This window comes from Hyperolius riggenbachi, chromosome 8, assembly GCF_040937935.1.
Source record: "Hyperolius riggenbachi isolate aHypRig1 chromosome 8, aHypRig1.pri, whole genome shotgun sequence".
Taxonomy (NCBI): domain Eukaryota; kingdom Metazoa; phylum Chordata; class Amphibia; order Anura; family Hyperoliidae; genus Hyperolius; species Hyperolius riggenbachi.
This window is the reverse complement of record NC_090653.1, coordinates 225875216-225897875: the sequence shown is the minus strand read 5'-3', so window position 1 is coordinate 225897875 and position 22660 is coordinate 225875216. Positions and strand designations below refer to the sequence as shown.

The 22660-nt window shown below is 44.5% G+C and overlaps 1 protein-coding gene across 1 annotated transcript in view; it reads left to right on the top strand.

The window, feature by feature from the left end:
* LOC137527605 (protein bicaudal D homolog 2-like) overlaps positions 1 to 22660 on the top strand; it is a 95557-nt gene that overhangs the window by 59508 nt on the left and 13389 nt on the right. Inside the window, exon 6 of the mRNA XM_068248232.1 lies at positions 3307 to 4251. Within this exon, the coding sequence (XP_068104333.1) occupies positions 3307 to 4251 (945 nt within the window). The remainder of the gene's footprint in view (positions 1 to 3306; positions 4252 to 22660) is intronic.

Below are 22660 nucleotides of genomic sequence, written 5' to 3'. Positions count from 1 at the left end.
CTTTTCCCATTTACCAGCTAGTGCTTGCTAATGCTCGGCATGGGCGGTAGATACATTTGTTTATGTGTGTGTGTGTGTGTGTGTGTGTGTGTGTGTGTGTGTGTGTGTGTGTGTGTGTGTACATACTCAGTTTTGCCTGTTGGGATCGTGACTAGGGATGCTCTTCACGGATTAATCACGAGTAACCACGGTGGTTACTTGTGATTCAAATTTGCTTTAATTGCCGCAGCTGAGAGGCTACATGCAGCGGGGTTAATTACCCATAATGCCGCTCTCCACCCAGTGTTCCAGTTTCAAGGAGCTTGGCAGCGTCTATTGGATGCGTTGCAAGCCTCGCTGTGGAGCACTTCCTCCCTCAAGCCGGAAGGAAGTGCTCCGTAGCGAGGCTTGCAACGCATCCAATAGACACTTTCAAGCTCCTTGAAACTAACACTGGGCAGAGAGCGGCATTATGGGTAATTAACCCCGCCACATCTGGCCGCTCAGCTGCGGCAATTAAAGCAAATTTGAATCATGAGTAACCATTGTGAAGAGCATCCCTGATTGTGACTCTATCCTTTGACTGTTCAGGGTACAATGCTGCACAATTGTGCCACCATACTCTTGCTACAGAGTAACCAAGCAGCTCAGGGTGACCAAAACCACTAGGAAGACAAATTTCACCTAGCATACTCTTGCTACAAATGCATTGTTTCTATGGAGGGAGTGGGACGACATGGGGTGCATGTAAAGCTACATACACATGTCCAGCTAGCGCACAACATGCACAAGACCACCCGCACGAACTGTATGTCCAAACGGATAAACGACCAACTAACTTACATACTGCGCACGCAAGCGGAATGATGGACTACACATTCAAAACCAGTACAAGTAGTTTACAAGTCGTTCAAACTACTTGTACACATGCATCAACTGCACGAAATCAGGCCAACAGTCATGTGAGTAGATCTGACAGTTGGATCGGGCAAACCGCCTGTTATCAGTCGCTCGTCAAGTCGTTTGCACACGTACACATGCCTGATTGTCGTCCCAACAGACTAAAGTCAGGCAACAATCAGGCAGTTTGGTTGAGTGTGTGTACGGGCCTTAAGGTAGGCAATCCATTGCTCTCAGCTGGCACTCGACCAAGATAATTCAGCAGTTTGGAACACTGGGACACATTGGTGGCTGCTATACATACACTAGATTCTTGAGCTGTCTAGTATTTGAGCTTGGATGTCTTTTTTAAGCCTTGTACAAAGGAAAAAGTTATACATGGCAACCGCATGCCTGTGGCTGGGGGTGTTTTGTGCTTGCGTGGTTCACAAAGACTTAAATTGCACAAATACTCCCAGCCAGGGCAGTGCGATTTGAGAGGCGCTCTCAGAAGCCTGCGACCACGGCTGTAGCCGGTGATTTTTTTCGGAGGGGCTAGCAGAACTGTAGCTGGAGGGCAGCGGAACTGTAGCAAGGGACCAGATGGACTGATAGAGGCTGAAAGAAGCCCTAGGTAAGTAAAGCTTAGCTTTCCCCTTCAGCTCGGATGTACTTCTTAAATGTTTGTGGTAGACTGGGAACAACCCACAACTGTATATTATGGCACAAAGGTATTTTTCTTTGTAACAAAAAACCTGCATTTAATAAATCTGCTTTAGTTTCAACATTTGCAGCAGAGTTCTCTGCCCTATAGTCTCAGCCTACTTTCTTTCGAATTTTATAGTGGTGTAAAACCTTCCTAAGGCTTAGCTCACACGACAAAATACAAACACTAAGCGCTTAACAAAGCGCTTGCACTTTTTCCCTAAAAAAAAAAAAAAAAAAAAAAAAAAATTTGCTCTAAAATGGTTCAAGCAGCAAGTTTTTGACTCACTCACTCACCCACCTCTACCACCTTGCTGATCACTGGTGGTCGGCAACAGCGTTCTCCCCAGAAATGTTTTTTTTTTTCTAGCTGGTTGGCATGAAAAAGTAGCTGGGTGGCATGGAAAAATAGCCGGGTGGGGCAAGATGACAATCCAGGGCTGGTGCTTTTCTGCACAACTCTGCTTACAGCATAGGAGGTGGTGAGCCGATGACAGCCGGGTGCTCACAAAAACTAGCAGTGTGGCACACCCGGCTAAAAGAGCCTGGGGAGAACACTGGGCAAGCTGAGAGCGCAGTTGCTCAGTGTGAACCAGAACTCGGACGATGCTTAATACTGTATTATAACTCACCTGTGTTTTTTAGTTTAGTTTTTAGACTGATTTTGCTTTCCTCAGTTTTTCTTTTCATATATTTTGTTTGCAGATGTCTCCTTGCTCTCAACTCTGCTTAATGCCAGGTCACGTCACAATATTGTGATCGCCATTGATTTCTCAGCTTTGCACACATGATACAATATCTGGTCCATTTGAAATGACCAAATCAAGTGGAGCATCTCCCCTGGTTGGTTCATTTTCCGTATGAGTTGAGCCTTGTGTTGGGGAAAAAATTAGTACATTCAATATCCCAGTGTTTATTGAAAGACCGTAGAAGCCTTCTTTTATAGTAAACTCCAAGGTACCAGGAAAAGTAGTTTACTATATTTTAATATATCAGAATTGGTCATACATGGTATATTTTATACAGACACATTTGCTGGGACCTGATGACTGAGTTTACTATATCAGAGTTTACTATAATAATCTGCTGCAGTAATTGCAACTCCGCCATGTCATTTTTGTGCAGTGGCCTGTAACACATTGCAAACAGGCAGATGTCGTTTAATTAGTATTTACTCACACAAGCTCTATACCATCAGTGTTCTCCCCCCAAAAAATTTCCAGCCGGGTGGGGTGAGATAAGAGAATGCAGGGCCGGTGCTTCTGTAAGCAACTCTGCTCACAGCATAGGTCGTAAGCTAATGACAGCCGGGCGCACACCAAAACTAGCCGGGTGGCGCACCCAGCAAAAAGAGCCTGGGGAGAACACTGCCATCATTGTCTTCAGCTATTTCATCATTTATAAGAGGTGAAAAAGAAACCAAGCCCCCCCCCCCCCCCCCCCCCTTGTGTGTTTTTGCAAAATTAGTACAGTTGTTTTGTAGACTGGAAAAAGCAACACCCCACAGTGTAGGTGTTTTTATTTTTTTAATTTAGATGTATAATGGTTGTTTATAGTTATTAATTTATGCAATATGTGCAATTGTCTAATGAAAATGTTTCCCCCTTTCTTTGTGGGGGGGGGGGGGGGTGAGGTGGTTGGGGGTTCAGTGTGGTTTTCTGACCTCAATATAGATACAATTTTTTTTTTTTTTTTTTTTTTTTTTTTTTTAATTGGCTCCTAATTTCCTTTTTTCTTTTTCAGATTGATCGTGAAAAGGCTAACATGGAAAGTAACCTGCAAGAGATGCAAAACACTTTGGAAGCTGTTAGAAAGGATCTGTGCAGCGAACAGCAGAGAAACGGTGAACTGTCAGAGCAAATTAGGGAGTTACAGGTGGAAAACCTCCGTAAACAGCAGCTGGAGACTGGAGATCCGCTCTTGAAGTGTACTTGTGGACAAGAAGCAACAGAATTATCAAGACTTGAGAAGGAGCTGGAAGAAGTCAAGCAGAAATATCAGGTGTTTGAGGAGAAGTATCAGGAAGAAAAAGAAAAGTGGGAGACTAACACAAAAGCAGCCAATGAGGAACTTTGTTCATCTCTCAGGTCTGAGGTTGATGAGCGAGGCCTCCTGTCTGTTCTTCAGGAAGAGTTGAGGGCAGCTCGAAGGCTGTATTGTGACTTTCAGAGTAAATTAAATCTTGCTCAAGAGGAGCTCTTGTCATTCATAGAAGACCTAGCTCACCTCTATAACCATGTCTGCATGCGTAATAACCTGACACCAAACCGTGTTATGCTTGACTATTTCAGAGATGGTAAGGGGGCAAAGGTGCAGCTCAAAAAGAGGAAGTCTTCTGACTTGTTTGGAAAGCTTTTAGTTAGCTCGGACTTGGAAATAACTGAGGTCCAGAGTGGTGAACATTCACCTTTGAGTAGTCCTGACTCCACCCTGGGGTCTGATTTTGGGGACTGTTCTAGAGAGCCTCTTAGCATCACCCATCTTGTGGCAATTGCCAAAGACCAGATCAAACATTTGCAGGGTTCTTTAGCAGTTTCATGGCACCAAACGAGACTGGAAACCATTACTTCTGAAATGGACAAGGACAAAGAGGTTTTGGTGGAGGAGATCATGAAACTGAAAGCTTTGCTGAGCACTAAGCGGGAACAAATAGCTACTCTGAGGACTGTTCTCAAGGCAAACAAGCAGGTACAGTTTGTTCTAATCAAGGCTCCCGGTTTTATGCTATTTATTTTTTAAGTGTTTTGCTGTGTCTTTTTTATAATTGTTTGTTTTTGTATTTTTAATACTTTCATAATTTAATAAATTAATGTGGCCCTCTTAAGGTTTGTGTTTAAATGTTTTTTCTTACACTGTGGAGGTCTTACACTATTGTTTTTGCCCCACCCCCTTTTTCCCATTTAAATTAGGCCTTAGTTTCATGTATCATACTTTAAAGGATGCCTGAAGTGAAGGAAAAACGTTAGATCCGTAATGGGAAGCCTCAGAATAGTCCAGAGGCTTCTGGGATCTTCCTGCAGCCCACTGTTCCAGCTTGGGGTCCCTCTTTACCTATTTGACACAGTGCTTGTCAAATAGGCTTCTTTGGGTTGCCATCCATGGACAAAGCGCATCTGGACTGAACATGCACAACTAAGGTCCATGCATGCCCATTAGAAAGAAGCACTTGTGCGTGGAAGAAAAAATACCTTAATGGGTGCCTTCATTGTGCTGTGCATGCACTCTCCTTACTCACGAATGCCCAGTCCTTATGTGCCCCATCATAGCCGAAACTATGACCACAAGATGCAGAACGGCACTGCCCTGGAATGTTGGGCTCTACGAGGATGCAGAAAGCCTCTGGACAATCCAGAGGCTATACATTACTATTTGGTGTCAGACAAGTTTCTTGCTTAGTGACCTCCATCCACTGCCATTTAGCAGCATGGGTGAAGTGATTGCAGGTATACTTGCCATTAGAGATGGCTGTTGAGATGGAGACCATTCTGGCTTTGGATGCAAATGGTATGCAGCTTGGAATTGGGCACTTCCTATTTTGATTGTCCGGTTCCTGGCTACAGACAGTATTAAATTTGCACACATGCTGGAATTATTAGCCTCTCATTGACCATCTCTGCCTTTTATACACGCCTGTCCTTTGGCATTTTTGTAGAGATATTTACAATACAATACAATAACATTTGTAAAGCGCTTTTCTCCCATAGGACTCAAAGCGCATTTCACTGAAGAGATAGCAGTTGCACATGCTCACACTGATCTTCCTTTCAGCAGTCTTGGGATTTATAGAGCTCTGTAGTTTATGGTCTTTGCATCCCAGACCAAAGCCTCAAACTGGAAGTGGGGTGTGTACGAGAGTAAAGACAGGGATACCATCTCTTTACACAAGTAGATCTATTGCTGGCCACCAGACAGGAATCTATGGCAAGCAAACTTGCATTCTGTTCTATCCATGATGCCAGAAAGCAGGGGATGGAGTTCTCGTTTAGCATGAACCTGTATCGAGTTACTTACCCATGTAGAGGGAAGACTTTGGATCCCATTGAGCCTTCCCGATCCTTGCTCTGTGCCCTCATTCCACCGCTGTACCCGGTTGAACTTACACATGTTCAGTATTCCTTGGCAGGCCTCGGAACTACTGGTGTCCCTGAGTGCTTCCGAAAACTGGCGCTTCCATACTGCGCAGGCGTAAGCCTGGACTCGCTAGTGTGAAGTACAGATCTGCTGGTCTTCAGGAGTGATAGGAGACACAAGTACTCTCCAAGCCTGCAAGAGGAGAGTCAAAGGTGTATTCGACCTGCAGGTGGAATAACACCTGGGGACAGCTGTGTAACAATGGGATGCAGCGAGGACTGGGAAGACCTCTATTGCAGGGTGTCCAAGCCTTGTCCTTCAGTACCACCAACCGTACATGTGTTTGCAGAAAACAACAAATGTAGGCAAGGTAATAAGTGTCTCAGCAGAGCTGATTAAAGAAACACTGAAGACTTAGAAAATTCAGCTTTTTATTGCAAAAACCTGTTCAACATTATTGCCCTAACTAAAACGCCGCATCCCGCAGCCAAACTCTAACTAAATCCCCCACCCCACCCCCCAAACTCCCCCTTGCAAAATCCACGACTTTCTTGGTCATGGATTTTGTTGCCCCGGGAGGCAGAGCTTTCAGCTGCAGATCTGCCTCCATGTGCGTCTATCAGCGCGTATCTCCGCCTCTCCCCCGCTCCTCTCAGTGAAGGAAGACTGAGGGGCGGGCGGAGGCGGAGATGGGCGCTGATAGCCGTGTGTAGAGGCAGAGCTGCAGCTGAAAGCTCTGCCTCTCACAGATGCTCTCCCTGCAGTGTGCCACGCAGAGTTTGGGAGGGATTTAGTTCGATTTCAGCCGCGTGGATGCAGCGTTTTAGTTAGGGCAATAATGTTGAACAGGTTTTTGCAATAAAAAGCTGAATTTTTGGAGACTTCAGAGTCTCTAACTACCTATGTGGATTTTCACAAAACATGCACTGTTGCTGGTATTTGAGGACAGGGTTGGGAAGCCCTGCTCTATTGGATCCAGAGTCTTTCCTTTGCATAGGTAAGTAGATAATTTTATTTTTTTTGTTCTGCTCCACTTTAGATTCACTTTAAAGTAGAATTACATGCACTTAAATTTAATATTTGTGTGCATTTTGACAGTAAAAATTTTATGTTGATAATATCAAAGGCATGGCATCTAAAACCACACCTCTCCGTGCCCAAAAATACTTTAATAGGTATCCTCATTAACAGATGACCTGATTTGTGTATGTCCATCCCTTCACTTGCTTTAATAAGATGGAACTGAATAGGAAGTTGGCTCACAGTGAAGTCCCCAGCACTGTCATCAGGTCATGAACTGAGAAACCTCACCAAAATAAAGTCCCAACTATCTGCTTTGATTTTCAGCTAGCCTTCCCCCATTAGTTGCACTGTTTTAGTTAGGATATTACACATTTGCATGTCATAACCATACAGATGTCCTATACAGACAAAATCAAGGCAGGGCAAAGTAGAAATAAGAATACATAGCTATGCAGCACCGTCGTATGCGTCTTTAAATAAAAGATTATAATATAATAACAGTAATTTATATAAGGGCAGGAACAAGACAAATGCAGGTAATTTGAAGGCAAACCATGCTTGCCACATAGTACAAGGTTTATGCACCTGCTGACTAAACTTACCCTCTGAACTGACAACTTCTTAGTGTGAGATTTCTTAAAACAAAATCATAAGTACCACATTTGCAGTGATGCTGGTGTGACACTTAATTGCTGCTCCTCTCCTCCTCCATCCTCAGTGATGCATGTAATGTCCATCACCCTTGTACATGCCAGACCCTCTGCTTATAACATACTGTGGGAAGGATAGCCTGTAATCAGGCCAGGCCAGCTGCCCCATGACCACTCATGCATCTTAATTTGTATTTCACACTGAGGTGGTGGGTGGGAACAGACTGCATGTTCTTAAAGGGAAGGTTCAAGCAAAAAAAAATAAATGAGTTTTACTTACCTGGGGCTTCTACCAGCTCCATGTAGCCATCCTGTGCCCTTGTAGTCACTCACTGCTGCTCCAGTCCCCCGCTGGCAGCTTTCTGACCTCGGAGGTCAGGGCCCCATTGCATACATTTTTACGCATTCCAGCTAGTGCAGGAACAAAAATTTACGCGTTGCACCACTAACGCGTAAAAATGTATGCGTTAATGTTCCTGCACTAGTGGGAATCTGTAAAAATGTACGCAATTCGGCCCTGACCTCCGAGGTCAGAAAGCTCCCAGCGGGGGACTGGAGCAGCAGTGAGTGACTACGAGGGCACAGGATGGCTGCATGGGGCTGGTAGAAGCCCCAGGTAAGTGAAACTCTTTTTTTTTTTTTTTTTTTTTTTTTTTTTTTTTTTTTTTTTTTTTTTTTTTTTTTTTTTTTTTTTTGCTTGGACCTTCCCTTTAAATCTTAAAATGCATGTTTTTGTTTTTTTTAACACTGCAACCGGGAGCCATTTACATATCTTTCATGTGTGATTAACCTGTGCTACAAATTGCCTATACCTAGCAAACATTTCCTGCAAATGCTTTACCTATGCAGGGAATGATGCCTAGCAGACTGTTCCAATACAAGTTGCTGTTCATGGAGCAGTTGGTAGCTGACTTCAACTTCCTAATAGTGTAGTTTGCCTTCTTAAAATAGAAAGCATTTGCGATGATTCAGCTTTAAAGGAATACTGTAGGGGGGTCGGGGGAAAATGAGCTGAACTTACCCGGGGCTTCTAATGGTCCCCCGCAGACATCCTGTGCCCACGCAGCCGCTCACCGATGCTCCGGCCCCGCCTCCGGTTCACTTCTGGAATTTCTGACTTTAAAGTCAGAAAACCACTGCGCCTGCGTTGCCGTGTCCTCGATCCCGCTGATGTCATCAAGAGCGCACAGCGCAGGCCCAGTATGGTCTGTGTCTGCGCAGTACACTCCTGGTGACATCAGCGGGAGCGAGGACACGGCAACGCAGGCGCAGTGGTTTTCTGACTTTAAAGTCAGAAATTCCAGAAGTGAACCGGAGGCGGGGCCGGAGCATTGGGGAGTGGCTGCGCCAACACAGGATGCCTGCGGGGGACCATTAAAAGCCCCAGGTAAGTTCAGCTCATTTTCCCCCGACCCCCCCTACAGTATCCTTCTCCGTTTAGGTTCCCTTTAAGCGAGCGACTGAATGCTGAATATGCAAATTCTCTTTATGCCCCTGAAGCCGGCTTGCATTCAGAGCCACTGGTGTATAGAAAGCCTATAGCTTATTAAACTGTACAGAGCACCACAAACCTCAACATGCAGACAGCTTGTTTCAGGCAGTCCAAATCAGGCTGTCTGTATGTTGTGTTGATGTGCCTCTGTAAAATGTATAAGCTATAGGCTTGCTATACACCAGCGGTTCTGGATGTAAGCCTGGCTTCAGGGGCATAAAGAGATAATTTGCATATTCAGTAGTGAAGCATTGTGGGTAACCAGTGTCTTAAAGCTGAATTATTGCAAATACCTTCTGTTTTAAGAAGGCAAACTACACTGAACATTGCATTTTAGTAGTAGAAGAGCTTTTCTGTCTTTGGTCCCCTTTACTTTCCTAGTAGATTTGGGTCACCCCGAGCTGCTTGGTTATTCTACTTCCTATAGAAAATCTATAGCAGTGAGATTGTAGCAGTGCTGGCATTCTGACTTGTGTGACATAGCTTACGTTATATAGAGTTTTAAGTTCAAATCTGTGTTTGGTGTATTTTATGCTCTTCCCTCCTCCCCTATTCCAGCACAGACTAGTGAGTTTGATACTCCTATTGGGCCTCTCTTCCTCAGTGCTGAACACAGCAGCACTTCGACCCTGCATGATGGGCTCACTGCCATAGAGATTGTCAATCAGTTGCTATTCTGAGTTAATTCTAATATTTACAAACGTATGCAACTTGAAAATCAAATGCAGTCCATTTCCAAGCTGCATGAATTTCCATATACTCCATAGAATTCTTAGCACGTCATTGACATTCTGAAATCTCTAGTACTGCCATAGTGCCTTCTCTAAAGCTAGAGGAGATCAGACAGTGTGGCAGAATTTGATACTTTTAAAATCACGGCTAAACCCAAAATTGAACAAGGCAAATTCTCTAAATCATGTTTAGAGATTTAGAGAATTTGCCCCCCCCCCCTCCCCCGTCCCTTGCATTGCTTTTTATTTCAAAATGAAATTCACACTGAAGCGAACTATTTTGCCTATTTTACCATATAGTTCGCTTCAGTGCTCCAATTACAAGTAATCCGCCGTGTCCCCGACGCAAAACGGGGGCTGCAGAGCCCCCAAATCGCCCAAGGGGCAATCCGCCGGCATTTCCTGGAAGGGGCAGGGCTTTCAGGAGGGCCAGAGCTGAAGCTGAAAGCTCTGCCCCTTCCAGGAAATGCCGGCGGATTGCCCCCCGGGCGATTTGGGGGCTCTGCAGCCTTCGTTTAGCGGCAGGGATGCGACGGATTACTTGGGAGCACTGAAGCGAACTAAAAGGAAGCTTTTGCCGGCGCAGGCCACAAAATATTGTATTGAGGGCCGCAAATGGCCCGCGAGTTTGAGACCCCTGGTGTAAATTTATAAAAAAAACAAGTTTGCTTTCCTAAAACAGAAAGAATTTGCGATAATTCAGGTTGGAGTGAGCTCGAGATGTCTCCCAGGCACCACTGCTGAATATATGCAAATTAACCATTGTACCCTTAGAAGCTAAACACACCTCCAGAACTGCTGGAATGCAATGATGTGTCAGCTTGTTAATATGTACAGAGCCATAATAATCCAACATGCATACAGACTGTTTCGGATTGTTTGATCCTCATCAGTGCATGGCATGGATTAATTTGGCTCTATGGAGTAGGGCTTGTAAATCCGAGAGGTACAGACTAACCAGCAATCTCATGGTGACCCAGAACTCATTGGGGTGTGTAAGGGACTACAATGGTCCTAAAAGCTCCCTTACTACCATCTTAGTAAGGGGGCTTTTAGGACCATTGTAGTCCCTTACACACCCCAATGAGTTCTGGGTCACCATGAGCTTGCTGGTTAGTCTGTGCCTCTCGTAAATTTATAAGTAAGACCATTGAAAGTGAACTTTTCAAATGCCAAAACCCACCGTTTAACTTCTTGCAGCTGTGCGCCTATACACATAGATTTAAATCCGGAATAAAGAATCAGTAAAAATAGTGTTTCACTTCCTAGGGCTTCCCCAAGCCCTCTGCAGCCAGAAAAGTCCTGTCCCGGTCCTCAACGAGCCTCCGTTCTCCCGCCGCGGTGCAGTTTCGTTAAAGCTGACTTGTAAGTCAATGGCAACTGCGTCTGCACAGCCCTGGCCACACATATCCTTTGTGTTACCGTCGTGTAGGACACTATTGCGGATGCTAACGAAACTGCACCGCGGCTGGAGAATGGAAGCTCGTTGAGGGCCAGCATGGGACAGGACAGCTGCAGGGGCTTTGAGAAGCCCCAGGTAAGTGAAACTCTGTTTTTTACTTATTCTTCAGTTTTGCTTTAAAGGACAATTGCAGTGTAAAAAAAAAATACACTTGCCTGATTAGTGTAGCCTTTCAGCCCACCAATCCAGTGTAGAGACCCTTTTTACCCATGCAACCCAGAAACTTCTATAAGTAAAATATTACTTTTTATTAAACTTTGACATTTCCTGCCTGTCGCAGTGTTTTCCCCAAACTTTTTTTTTTTTATTAGCCAGGTGCTCCACCTGGCTAATGTTGATGAGCAACTGGCTGTCATTGGCTCGCCTCCTTATCCTCCTCCTATGCTGTAAGCACAGTTGCATAGAGAAGCACTACCCCTGCTTTCCCCGGTCATGCCCCACCCAGCCACTTTTCAATGCCACCCAGTTGGAAAATATTTCTGAGAACACTGGACTTGTGACTAAAAGTTCCACCTACTGTTGACACAAGGCTTCTACTATATAATGCTGAGATTCTGGGGCATGTACTGAGTCTATGAAGGCTGCCATAATAATTTATTTTCAAACAATAAAAAATTGCCTGTCTGTCCCGCTGATCTTCTGCCTATAATACTTTTAGCCATAGACCCTGAACAAGCATACCCTGAGCAAGCATACAGATCAGATGTTTGACCTAAGGGCCCATTTCCAAGAAGTATTTCCATTGAATGCAAATTTTTGCGAGCAATGCAGAAAAAATATGGATTGTGTGCTGCAGATTTCTGCGCCATGCATCCCAGGTTTCCCATATAATAATCGTTGGACACATATGAAAATTCCCATAAAACCGTGAAAACGTGCATACGGGAAAACAATTTGCAAAATTTAGTATTCTAGAGGAAATGGATCCTAAGTTTCACTTTATTTGCCCAAGCAGTAAAGTTCAGCAGGATGTCAGGCAACTGGTATTGTTTTGAAAGGAAATCCAATATGGCAGCCTCTATCTCTCAGGTCAGTTGTCCTTTAAAGAGCCCATACACTATCAATATCTATTAGTGATAGATTAGGTAAACATTCTATCTGTCCAGGTAGCAGTTGTTTGCCTGTGCTGCCACTCTGTGTTGTTGGATATCAGACAAGATTTCAGCAGGAATGGGAAATGTCTGATATGCATGTCACCACTTTAGCGGCAAGCTTTATACTGTGCAGTACAAAGCTATGGTGAACCTCCATCACACTGCCACCTGTGTCCCACTACCAGTGGCTACTGGTAGGATCATTCTAGCAAAGAACCACCTTTTTATGATCAATATACACAACTGAAAATGCTTCTTTGGGTGTCACATGGTTACACTACATTGATTCACCCAGCAGCTGAATCCAGAGAGGAGAGGAAGCAAGCCATAGCTTAGTAGTAAGCACATTTTATCCATGAAAAGGGTAGCCTTTCCTCCATTTGCTGCTTAAGTCTGTCCTTGACCATGAGAAGTAGACTGGTCACACAACCTCTAAAGCAGGGGTCTCAAACTCGCGGGCCATTTGCGGCCCTCGATACAATATTTTGTGGCCCTCGGCGGCAAAAGCTTCCTTATAGTTCGCTTCAGTGCTCCCAAGTAATCCGCCGCATCCCCGCCGCTAAACAAGGGCTGCAGAGCCCCCAAATCGCCCGGGGGGCAATCCGCTGGCATTTCCTGGAAGGGGCAGAGCTTTCAGCTTCAGCTCTGCCCCTCCTGACGTCAATCGCCGCACGGATTGCCGCCTCTCCCTGCCCCTCTCTGTGAAGAGAGGGGCAGGCAGAGGCGGCGATGTGCCGCGATTGTGAAATTCCTTATGCGGCCCAGCCTCATCCTGACTTTGCCTCCTGCGGCTCCCCATGTAAATCGAGTGAGACCCCTGCTCTAAAGCCTCATCTACACAGTACAATTTTCCATCAGATAGACGAATCTATTAGATAGATCTAATAAGAAATTGCATCGTGTATAGACGTCTAAATTGTTTCAGATCAATTTTGCGATAGTACCCAAAATCTATTGCAAAATCTAACGCAATCTGATTGGACCGGTTGGAAATGATCTAATAGATCTGTGTAATATATCCGATCTGATGGAAAATTGTACTGTGTAGATGAGGCTTAATTCTCTATTCAAGACACAGCACATGGCACCAGATATAAGCTGCTTATCCTGTATGTATTCCTCGCCTGCAAATGTTTTCATACAGGATGATAGCATTTCTGTTTCTTTTATTATAGAATTAGCATTTTGTCATAAAATATTAGCCTTAAATCAAAGATCTGTGATGTAATAATAAAATCCCTAGCGTCAGGAGGCAAGGGGGAATAATTCAGATTTGTTTTGCCTAAACATTGAGCTAAAGTCCTGGGAAAAAAAAGAAATGAAAAATGTATACTTTTGGGCTTTATTGGGAAATGGTAATGTGTCCTGTTTTTTGGGGGCGTCGCTACTCAGGATCTTAACCCTATACTACCCACCAGATGTTAGGAGAAAACCCCTTAGTAAGGACATGCATAGCAAAGGTGACAGCAGAGGTTCTGATCTTTCCTGTGTCAGCTCCAACATTGTCAGCTGTCAGCATGCCCATTCAGGAACTTTTCAATTCGAGACCTGGACAGGAAGTGTGAGGAAATCTGCAATTTTGTACACTCAGTGAAAAGCTGACAGCTCTAACACTTCCTGCTGACTGCTTTTATGGAGAACATTCAGATTTTATTGGGCAAGTTTACACTTAAAGTGGCCACACCCTATACAATTTTTTTTTTTTTCCAATTCAAGAATTACAATCAGTTTTTATGATTGGTCAGATTTTTTAAAATGTTACAATGTACCACACACATACCTGAAGCTCGGGTACAAATTGAGATGCGTATCTAAAAAGAACGAAGTTTTAGGATCCTACTTGGGGTTCCCTCCCTGTTCGGATGTCCCCTGTCGCTGTGCAATGCCGCCCGCGCATGCACAGTAAGGTGGCGCCGAGGATTCCGTGCTACTGTGCATGCGTGGCTGTTCTCGCATTTCTTCTGCGCGGCACGCTGCAAGGAGAAGAGCTGCGCGGCGCCGATGTGGAGGGGCTGTGCTCAGCGTCTGAGGACGTCGGACCAGCAAGGGAGGCCTCAATAGGATCTCGAGCCTTCCCTCTCTTTAGGGGAGTACCATATTTTGAACCCAAGCTTTGGCTTGGGATCGCTTTAATAAATTGACAATCTACCTTACCCCATTCAGTTTTCATAAAAATTGATCAGAAAAATCCATTACTCCTGATTAACTTGTATAAAAAAAAAACACTGCAAATCGGATGGGTTTCTCACTTGAATGGGGGAAAAAAGGCTTTCAATTCTTTGGGACAACCAGTTGTTTTTATGGAATTTTGTGAAATTTGATTGGTTTATTTGATCATTTGTGGCCACCTTTTGCACAGAATTTGATTTGGTTATTGATAAACAAATACAGGTAATATAAAAAAATGGTTAGCAGTGGGTAGGAAATAAAAGGTAGTTATCAGTTATCGCACTTCACTTCTGAATACCTTATCCCTTATGTACAGTCTGTTTAGAAAGATTAGTTACCGTAACCCAGCCGTATTAGGCCGTGTAATGGCAGAATAGTATGGGTGTAAATGTGGATTCAGGAAGTTCTAAATATGGTTTCTCTGACTTATGATCAACTCGATCATACAAATGGCCTGTTGTGTGGAGCAAGTAAAAATCATTTTCCAAATAGACCTTGTAGTTTTTGAGAAAATCGATTTAAAAAAAAAAATGAGAAAATGGTAATTAAACCATTAAAATGACATTTTGCTGCGGTACACTATATAGCAAGTTATGAGTTTGGTATTCACATTCTATACATTTTTAAAGCAAACGTGATCCAGCGCTGGGACCCTCTGGAATTGGCGTGGATTACGTGAAATCTATTAAATTTCAAAATCCTAATTACATAGAATCGTAATTGCAAAATGTTGCACAAGCGAAATTTGCACATTGCAATCATCACTAGGAAACACACAGGGGGACCGCGTAAGGCATAAAGGGGGGCAGAGGTGGTGCAGAGGGACAAAGCGGAGATAAAGGTGGGGCGAACAGAAGTGGCACAGAGGTGGACACTGCAGGCACAGACCAGAGGAGACACTGGAGGTACAGGGGTTGAGATTGCATAATGTTTCGCCTTAACCTCTTGCCGACTGCTCCACGCCAATTGTCGTGAGCAAAGCGGCAGCCCCAGGACCGCTCCACACCCATTGGCGTGAACGGCAGTCTATGGGGCTAGCAGGAGATTGCGCGCACGATGCGTGCGAATCTCCTGCTTGGGGTGCGGAGCTCCGCCCTGCCTTCAATCTGGACTGTTAGACGGCAAAACCGCTGTCTAATTACTTTGTACAGTGCTGCGATCTGCTGCAGCGCTGTACTGGGGACAGCCCCTGGGGGACTCAGAAGCGGTCCGCTGTGATAGGCTGAAGCCTATCACAGCCGATCGCAGTGATTGGCCCTGCAGCTTGTCCTTAAAGCTGCAGCAGCCATTTTAGTAATAAATGTCCTGGTCGCTGGGGGGGGGGGGGGGGGGGTTAACACCGCAGTGCAAGTGGTTAAAGGGGGTTGTAACATCCAAAAATTAAGCAATTGGGTAAAAATATTCCCCCAAATATAAATGTAAGCCTCCTTTTTTCTAAAATGCATCCCATTATTTCCCCAAATTTTTATTTTTCTTGCCTGGTCTGTGTTCCTTTGCTGAAGTGTGCCAGATTGTGCAGTGCCAACAGGATTGGGGAAAGCTTTTTTTGTTTGTTTGTTTTTTAATTTATTTTTTATTTTTTGCTACAATAACCAGCTTCTCAAAATGCAAATTAACTTCTTGTTTAAGATAGGATAAGCACACTATGGCCAGTACACCTGATCCTGTGAGGGACGTGGAGGCTGATATACAGTGGTTTGCAAAAGTATTCGGCCCCCTTGAAGTTTTCCACATTTTTTCATATTACTGCCACAAACCTGAATCAATTTTATTGGAATTCCACATGAAAGACCAACACAAAGTGGTGTACACGTGAGAAGTGGAACGAAAATCATACATGATTCCAAACATTTTTTACAAATCAATAACTGCAAAGTGGGGTGTGCGTAATTATTTGGCCCCCTTTGATCTGAGTGCAGCCAGTTGCCTATAGACATTGCCTGATGAGTGCTAATGACTAAATAGAGTGCCTGTGTGTAATCTGTCGGTACAAATACAGCTGCTCTGTGAGGGCCTCAGAGGTTGTCTAAGGCCTGGTGCACACCAAAACCCGCTAGCAGATCCGCAAAATGCTAGCAGATTTTGAAACGCTTGTTTTTTCTGTAGCGTTTCAGCTAGCATTTTGTGGTTTTGCGAAGCGTTTTTGGTGTAGTAGATTTCATATATTGTTACAGTAAAGTGTTACTGAACAGCTTCTGTAACAAAAACGCCTGCAAAACCGCTCTTTTTTTCCGTTTTTCAGAGCGGTTTGCGTTTTTCCTATACTTTGAGGCAGAAACGCATCCACAATCCAAAAAATGCCTCACCCCGGGAGTATGCATTTCTGCAAAACTCCTCCCGCTCTGGTGTGAACCACCCCATTGAGATACATTGACCAAGCGAATCCGCAGCCGCAAGCGGCTGCAGAAACGCTGAAAAAGTCGCTCGGTGTGCACCAGCCCTAAGAGAATATTGGGAACAACACTGTGAAGTCCAAAGAACACACCAGACAGGCCAGGGATCAAGTTATTGAGAAATGTAAAGCAGGCTTGGGCTACAAAAAGATTTCCAAAGCCTTTAACATCCCACGGAGCACTGTTCAAGCGATCATTCAGAAATGGAAGGAGTATGGCACAACTGTAAACCTACCAAGACAAGGCCATCCACCTAAACGCACAGGCCGAACAAGGAGAGCGCTGATCAGAAATGCAGTCAAGAGGCCCATGGTGACGCTGGACGAGCTGCAGAGATCTACAGCTCAGGTGGGAGACTCTGTCCATAGGACAACTATTAGTCATGCACTGTACAAAGTTGGCCTTTATGGAAGAGTGGCAAGAAGAAAGGCATTGTTAACAGAAAGCATACGAAGTCCCATTTGCAGTTTGCCACAAGCCATGTGGGGGACACAGCAACCATGTGGAAGAAGGTGCTCTGGTCAGATGAGACCAAAATGGAACTTTTTGGCCAAAATGCTGTGTGGCGGAAAACTAACACTGCACATCACTCTGAACACACCATCCCCACTGTCAAATATGGTGGTGGCAGCATCATGCTCTGGGGGTACATCTTTTCAGCAGGGACAGGGAAGCTGGTCAGAGTTGATGGGAAGATGGGTGGAGCCAAATACAGGGCAAACTTGGAAGAAAACCTCTTGGAGACTGCAAAAGACTTGAGACTGGGGCGGAGGTTCACCTTCCAGCAGGACAATGACCCTACGCATAAAGCCAGGGCAACAATGAAATGGTTTAAAACAAAACCTATCCATGTGTTAGAATGGCCTAGTCAAAGTCCAGATCTAAATCCAATCGAGAATCTGTGGCAAGATCTGAAAACTGCTGTTCATTAACGCTGCCCATCTAATCTGACTGAGCTGGAGCAGTTTTGCAAAGAAGAATGGGCAAGGATTTCAGTCTCTAGATGTACAAAGCTGGTAGAGACATACCCTAAAAGACTGGAAGCTGTAATTGCAGCAAAAGGTGGTTCTACAAAGTATTGACTCAGGGGTCGAATAATTACACACACCCCACTTTGCAGTTATTTATTTGTAAAAATGTTTGGAATGATGTATGATTTTCGATCCACTTCTCTCGTGTTCGTGTACACCACTTTGTATTGGTCTTTCATGTGAAATTCCAATAAAATTGATACATGTTTGTGGCAGTAATGTGACAAAATGTGGAAAACTTCAAGGGGGCCGAATACTTTTGCAGCCCACTGTTTCCTTTTCAACAATGCAGATTTCCTGACTGTCCTGCTGATCCTCTGCCTCTAGTACATTTAGCCATAGACCCTGCACAAACCTGAAGATTAGGTGTTTGTTCGAAGTCTGTGTGGATTAGTTTCATGCTTGTTTCAGGTGTTATTCAGACACTGCTGCAGCCAAATAGACCAGCAGGGCTGCCAGGCAACTGGTATTGTTTAAAAGAAATATGGCAGCCTCCATATCACCCTCAGTTCAGATGTCCTTTAATAGCGGAATATAACCCTGCATTTCAACTTTGCTCTAAAACATTATTTACAGCATATTCTATGCAACCAGCATTTTTTTTTTTTACTAGACCAGCATTGGAAGGGTTACACACAGAGCTTTAAAGTTCCTTGGAGAGAACTGCTCCCGCAGCCGAAGTTTAAATAGATACATTTAAGTAAACAAAATGTATCTAAATGTGGAATGTGACTCACTCTCTCTGACTGCAGGAGCTGGAGGACAGCCAGAGTGTGTAACACTCCTCACTTGTTACATTCTGTTTATTTAAATGTATCTATCTAAGCTTCGGATGCGTCTGCATTTCTCTCAGTGGAACTTTAAAGCTCTGTGTGTAACCCTTCCAATGCTGGTCTAGTAAAAAAAAAAAATGCTGGTTGCATATAATATGCTGTAAATAATGTTATAGCGCAAAGTTGAAATGCAGGGTTATATTCCGCTTTAAGGGGATCTGTGTTTAAAAAACAAACAAACAAAAAACCCTCTGGGGGATACTTACCTCAGAAGGGGGAAGAAGCCTCTGGATACTAACGAGGGTTCCCCGTCGTCCTCTGTCCCTCCGTTGCTTTGCCGGGAACCCCGTGAATCGCGGCAAGGTAAATATTTACCTACCGCGGCCCTGTGTTGGGTGCACTAGCGGCTCTTCATCTGGGTTAAGGCAGAAATAGCTGAACCCGATCGATCCGCTCTACTGTGCAGGCACGAGTTTTTTGCACCTGCGCAGTAGAGCGGAGACTATCGGGCACGGCTGTTTCCGCCTAGCCCGAACGAAGAGCTGCTAGTGCGCCTGTGCAGGATCGCGGGGAGGTAAAAAAAAAAATCTCTGCTTGCCGGGGGAGTATTCAGGGGAGCCAGCGCTGGATTCCCCAGAGGGTTTTTTTTTTTTTAAATACAGAGTCTCTTTAAATATTGCTCTGGGAACACCTGAAGAGACATATTTTGAAAAGGTATAGCCATTGACACTACAGTGACACTGACTGTGATGGGTTTATGGTAATGGATCCAGTCATCAAGGTAGTGCCAGATGTGTTCAGTTGGGGTTTGGTCTGGGGAATTTAAAGGCCAGGAATTGAACTCAAACTTGACTTATTGGAGAAGGAAGCCATCTACCAGTTCATGCAGTGTTCATGCTAATTTTTTTTTTTTTTTTTTAGGGCTCGTTCCCACTATCGCGAATCTGCATGCGCCCAACGCATGCAGATCCGCACATGTAATGCAAGTGGATGGGCCTGTTTCCACTGTAGCGTTGTTGAGGTGCGTTTTTTTTCAGCGGTAAAAAAACGCACAAAAGAGCCAACAATTTCGCCTGCGTCGGGAATCCGTGCGAATCGCCGCTAATGTATTTAATAGTAAAAACGCATGCGTTTGTTACATGCGTTTTTACCCGCGATTTCGGGTGCGATTTCGCACCTTTTTCAATTTTATTTAGCCCTGGCAGTGTCATGGTTAATTTTCGCATGCGAAATCGCGGGTAAAAACGCATGCGGAAACGCATCCGCATGCGTTTTTAGAAGCGTCGGAATGCGGCCGAAATCGCGTCGCAACAGTGGGAACGAGCCCTTACTCCTTTATTTTTGATGAATAATCTGCTGTCACCAGCCATCCACTCCAACACCCCTTTAAAGAGAACCCGAGGTGGGTTTGAAGAATATTATCTGCATACAGAGGCTGGATCTGCCTATACAGCCCAGCCTCTGTTGCTATCCCAATCCCCCCCTAAGGTCCCCCTGCACTCTGCAATCCCTCATAAATCACAGCCACGCTGCTGACAAACAGCTTGTCAGAGCTGGCTGTGTTTATCTCTATAGTGTCAGTCTGCTGCTCTCCCCGCCTCCTGCAGAACTCCAGTCCCTTCCTGCATCCCTTCCCTCCCTGCTGATTGGAGGGAAGGGACGGGGGCAGGGACCGGAGCTATGCAGGAGGCGGGGGAGCAGCTGAGACTGACACTACAGATGTAAACACAGCCTCACAGCATGGCTGTGATTTATGAGGGATTGCAGAGTGCAGGGGGACCTTAGTGGGGTTTGGAATAGCAACAGAGGCTGGGCTGTATAGGCAGAACCAGCCTCTGTATGCAGATAACATTCTTTAAACACACCTCGGGTTCTCTTTAACAATAGGGATCGCTACACAATCATTTTTGACTCTCATCTGGAAGCCCCCTGGTTAATTTTGATGGTGAGTTGCTCCATTCCTTCATTGGTTGTGCATCTCGGACATCAGAGGTATGTGATGGCCATAATTCTGTGAGTTGAACACTATATAACCTCGCCTGTCAGAGCAATACACTCTCTTGCTGACTGAGCCTGTAGCTAATTTACGGAACACTAGACCCTGTGCTTTTTACATGCAATTCCCAGGTTTACATTCTTCTGCGTTCCCGTTTCTGATTACTTTTTTCATGCACATGATTTTCCTTTGTTTTGAAAATTCTCAGATATCCTATATAATAATGAGCTTGTGTCGCTCGCTGAGTCCAGCAGTTATGCAGCGTCCCTGTTGTTTTGTTACTGCGCATGTGCGCAGTAACGGACAGCTGGAGGGACCAGGGAGCGAGGTGGGCGGGCAGTTGCGCAGTGACTGGTGGCGGCGGTAAAAAAAGACCTAGAGCCTGTTTTTAAACGGGCTTGGGTCTACTAGTGGACCAATAATTTGTAATTATGAATGCATGCATCGTGCGGACAAAAAGCAGAAAGTTGCGCTAAATTGTGGGTAAAATGGGAATGACGTACGATTTCCTAGCAGTGTCTGTAATGGTCAGTGCACATTTTGTCGTGTGCTGCAAAATGTGTACGAATCTAGGTGTGTTTCCTGCCTAAGCGGTTTCCTGCTGTCTTACCAGATTACCACAAGAAAACACAAGCCAGGCATCTGCAGACACCTTGTGGCATCTTCATTTAAACTGTGTCCGTTCCTCACAGACTTTGTGAACTCTGACTGGTTCATTATAAGCTCATTACTTTTAATAGCATAAGTAGTTTAAAGTCTGAATCTACTTGCCCTGTCATAGGCTCAAGCACTCACCATTTCAGATTGCATGTTTTTTGTTGTTTTTCAGTAGGTACAATAATTTAAAGCCCTATTCAGTAACCCTCATCCTCTCAAATGCCTAACTGGGAATTCAGGGCAAAAGCCCCCCTTGGATGGATCAGAATGTATGACCAGAGCAGTATGTCTGGTGAATGAATGCAGATGGTAGAAGTCTTGCTCGTGTGTGGGGATGACTTAAAACCACAAAGCCAGAATGTTTGAGGTACAATAGCTCCAGGCAAATGTGATCATACGCTGATTTATAACCTTGCAGCTCCAGTTGTGATTTCTGAGTCACAGTTCTAAAAGCTAAAGATCCATGCTATCTTTTCATTATAGGGAATAAAGATGGTGGCCTCCTTATTCCCAACTCCAGATTTTATTTAAAGTGGTTGTGTACTTGTACAACAAACACATTTCTCAGTTTTACCAATTCCAGATTAAAAATAAAAAGCGCGTCTGTAGATACGTTTTATCACATTTTAAACATGGCTATTTATATCATTTTTAACAAATTATAGATTGTTTGAGGATATTTGATTTTGAAATGATGGTTTAGTATTTTTAATGGTAAAAATCAATCTTTTTGGCTTTGGGAACATATATTCCCTTTCACCAATTAGTGCTGCAGCAGATAGTGCCGGATTTGTGCACAGGAGCAATGCCCAATCATGCACAGCTGTGTTTCAGTGACAAAATGTATAGTTACGTCCTTGTGGCTTATATGAGGTCACAGAGGACGTAGATATACTGTAGCTTAGGCTAAAGTGGTTAGCATTGAACAGTGTTCTCCCCAGGCTCTTTTAGCCGGGTGCTCCACCTGGCTAGATTTGGTGACCACCCGGCTGTCATCGGCTCACCTCCTCCTATGCTGTAAGCACAGTTGCCCTGCATTTTCAACTCGCCCCACCCGGCTACTTTTTTATGCCACCCGGCTACTATTTCATGCCACCCGGCTGGAAAAAAATTCTGGGGAGAACACTGTTGAAGATAAGCAGTGCTTCATACTTCACATACATTCTACCCTCCTCCAGTTTTGTTTACAGCTACAAGTTATGGCTATAGTGAGGGAAAATGGCTAATATCAGTATTTTCTTACAGTATTTTTTTACTTGAGCAGATATCCCTTTTTACAAAAGATAAGGGAAAGATATCCTTTTTACCAGGATGAGTATGGATTTTATGTTGCGGCATAATGGCTACTGTGTAACGAGGCTCACTGCAATGCACCACCTGTGTGCCGTACGTACACAGTGTGACAGGTCCGTTGCGGTACAACAGTGCAGCATGGTATCGCAGTGTTATACTGAAAAATGTGCCTTAACTGTTGCATTAAAGCATGTTTATCGACTGCATGCAATGTAACGCAGTGTACGGTTTTCACAATACGTTGCTTTCTTGCAGTCACAGG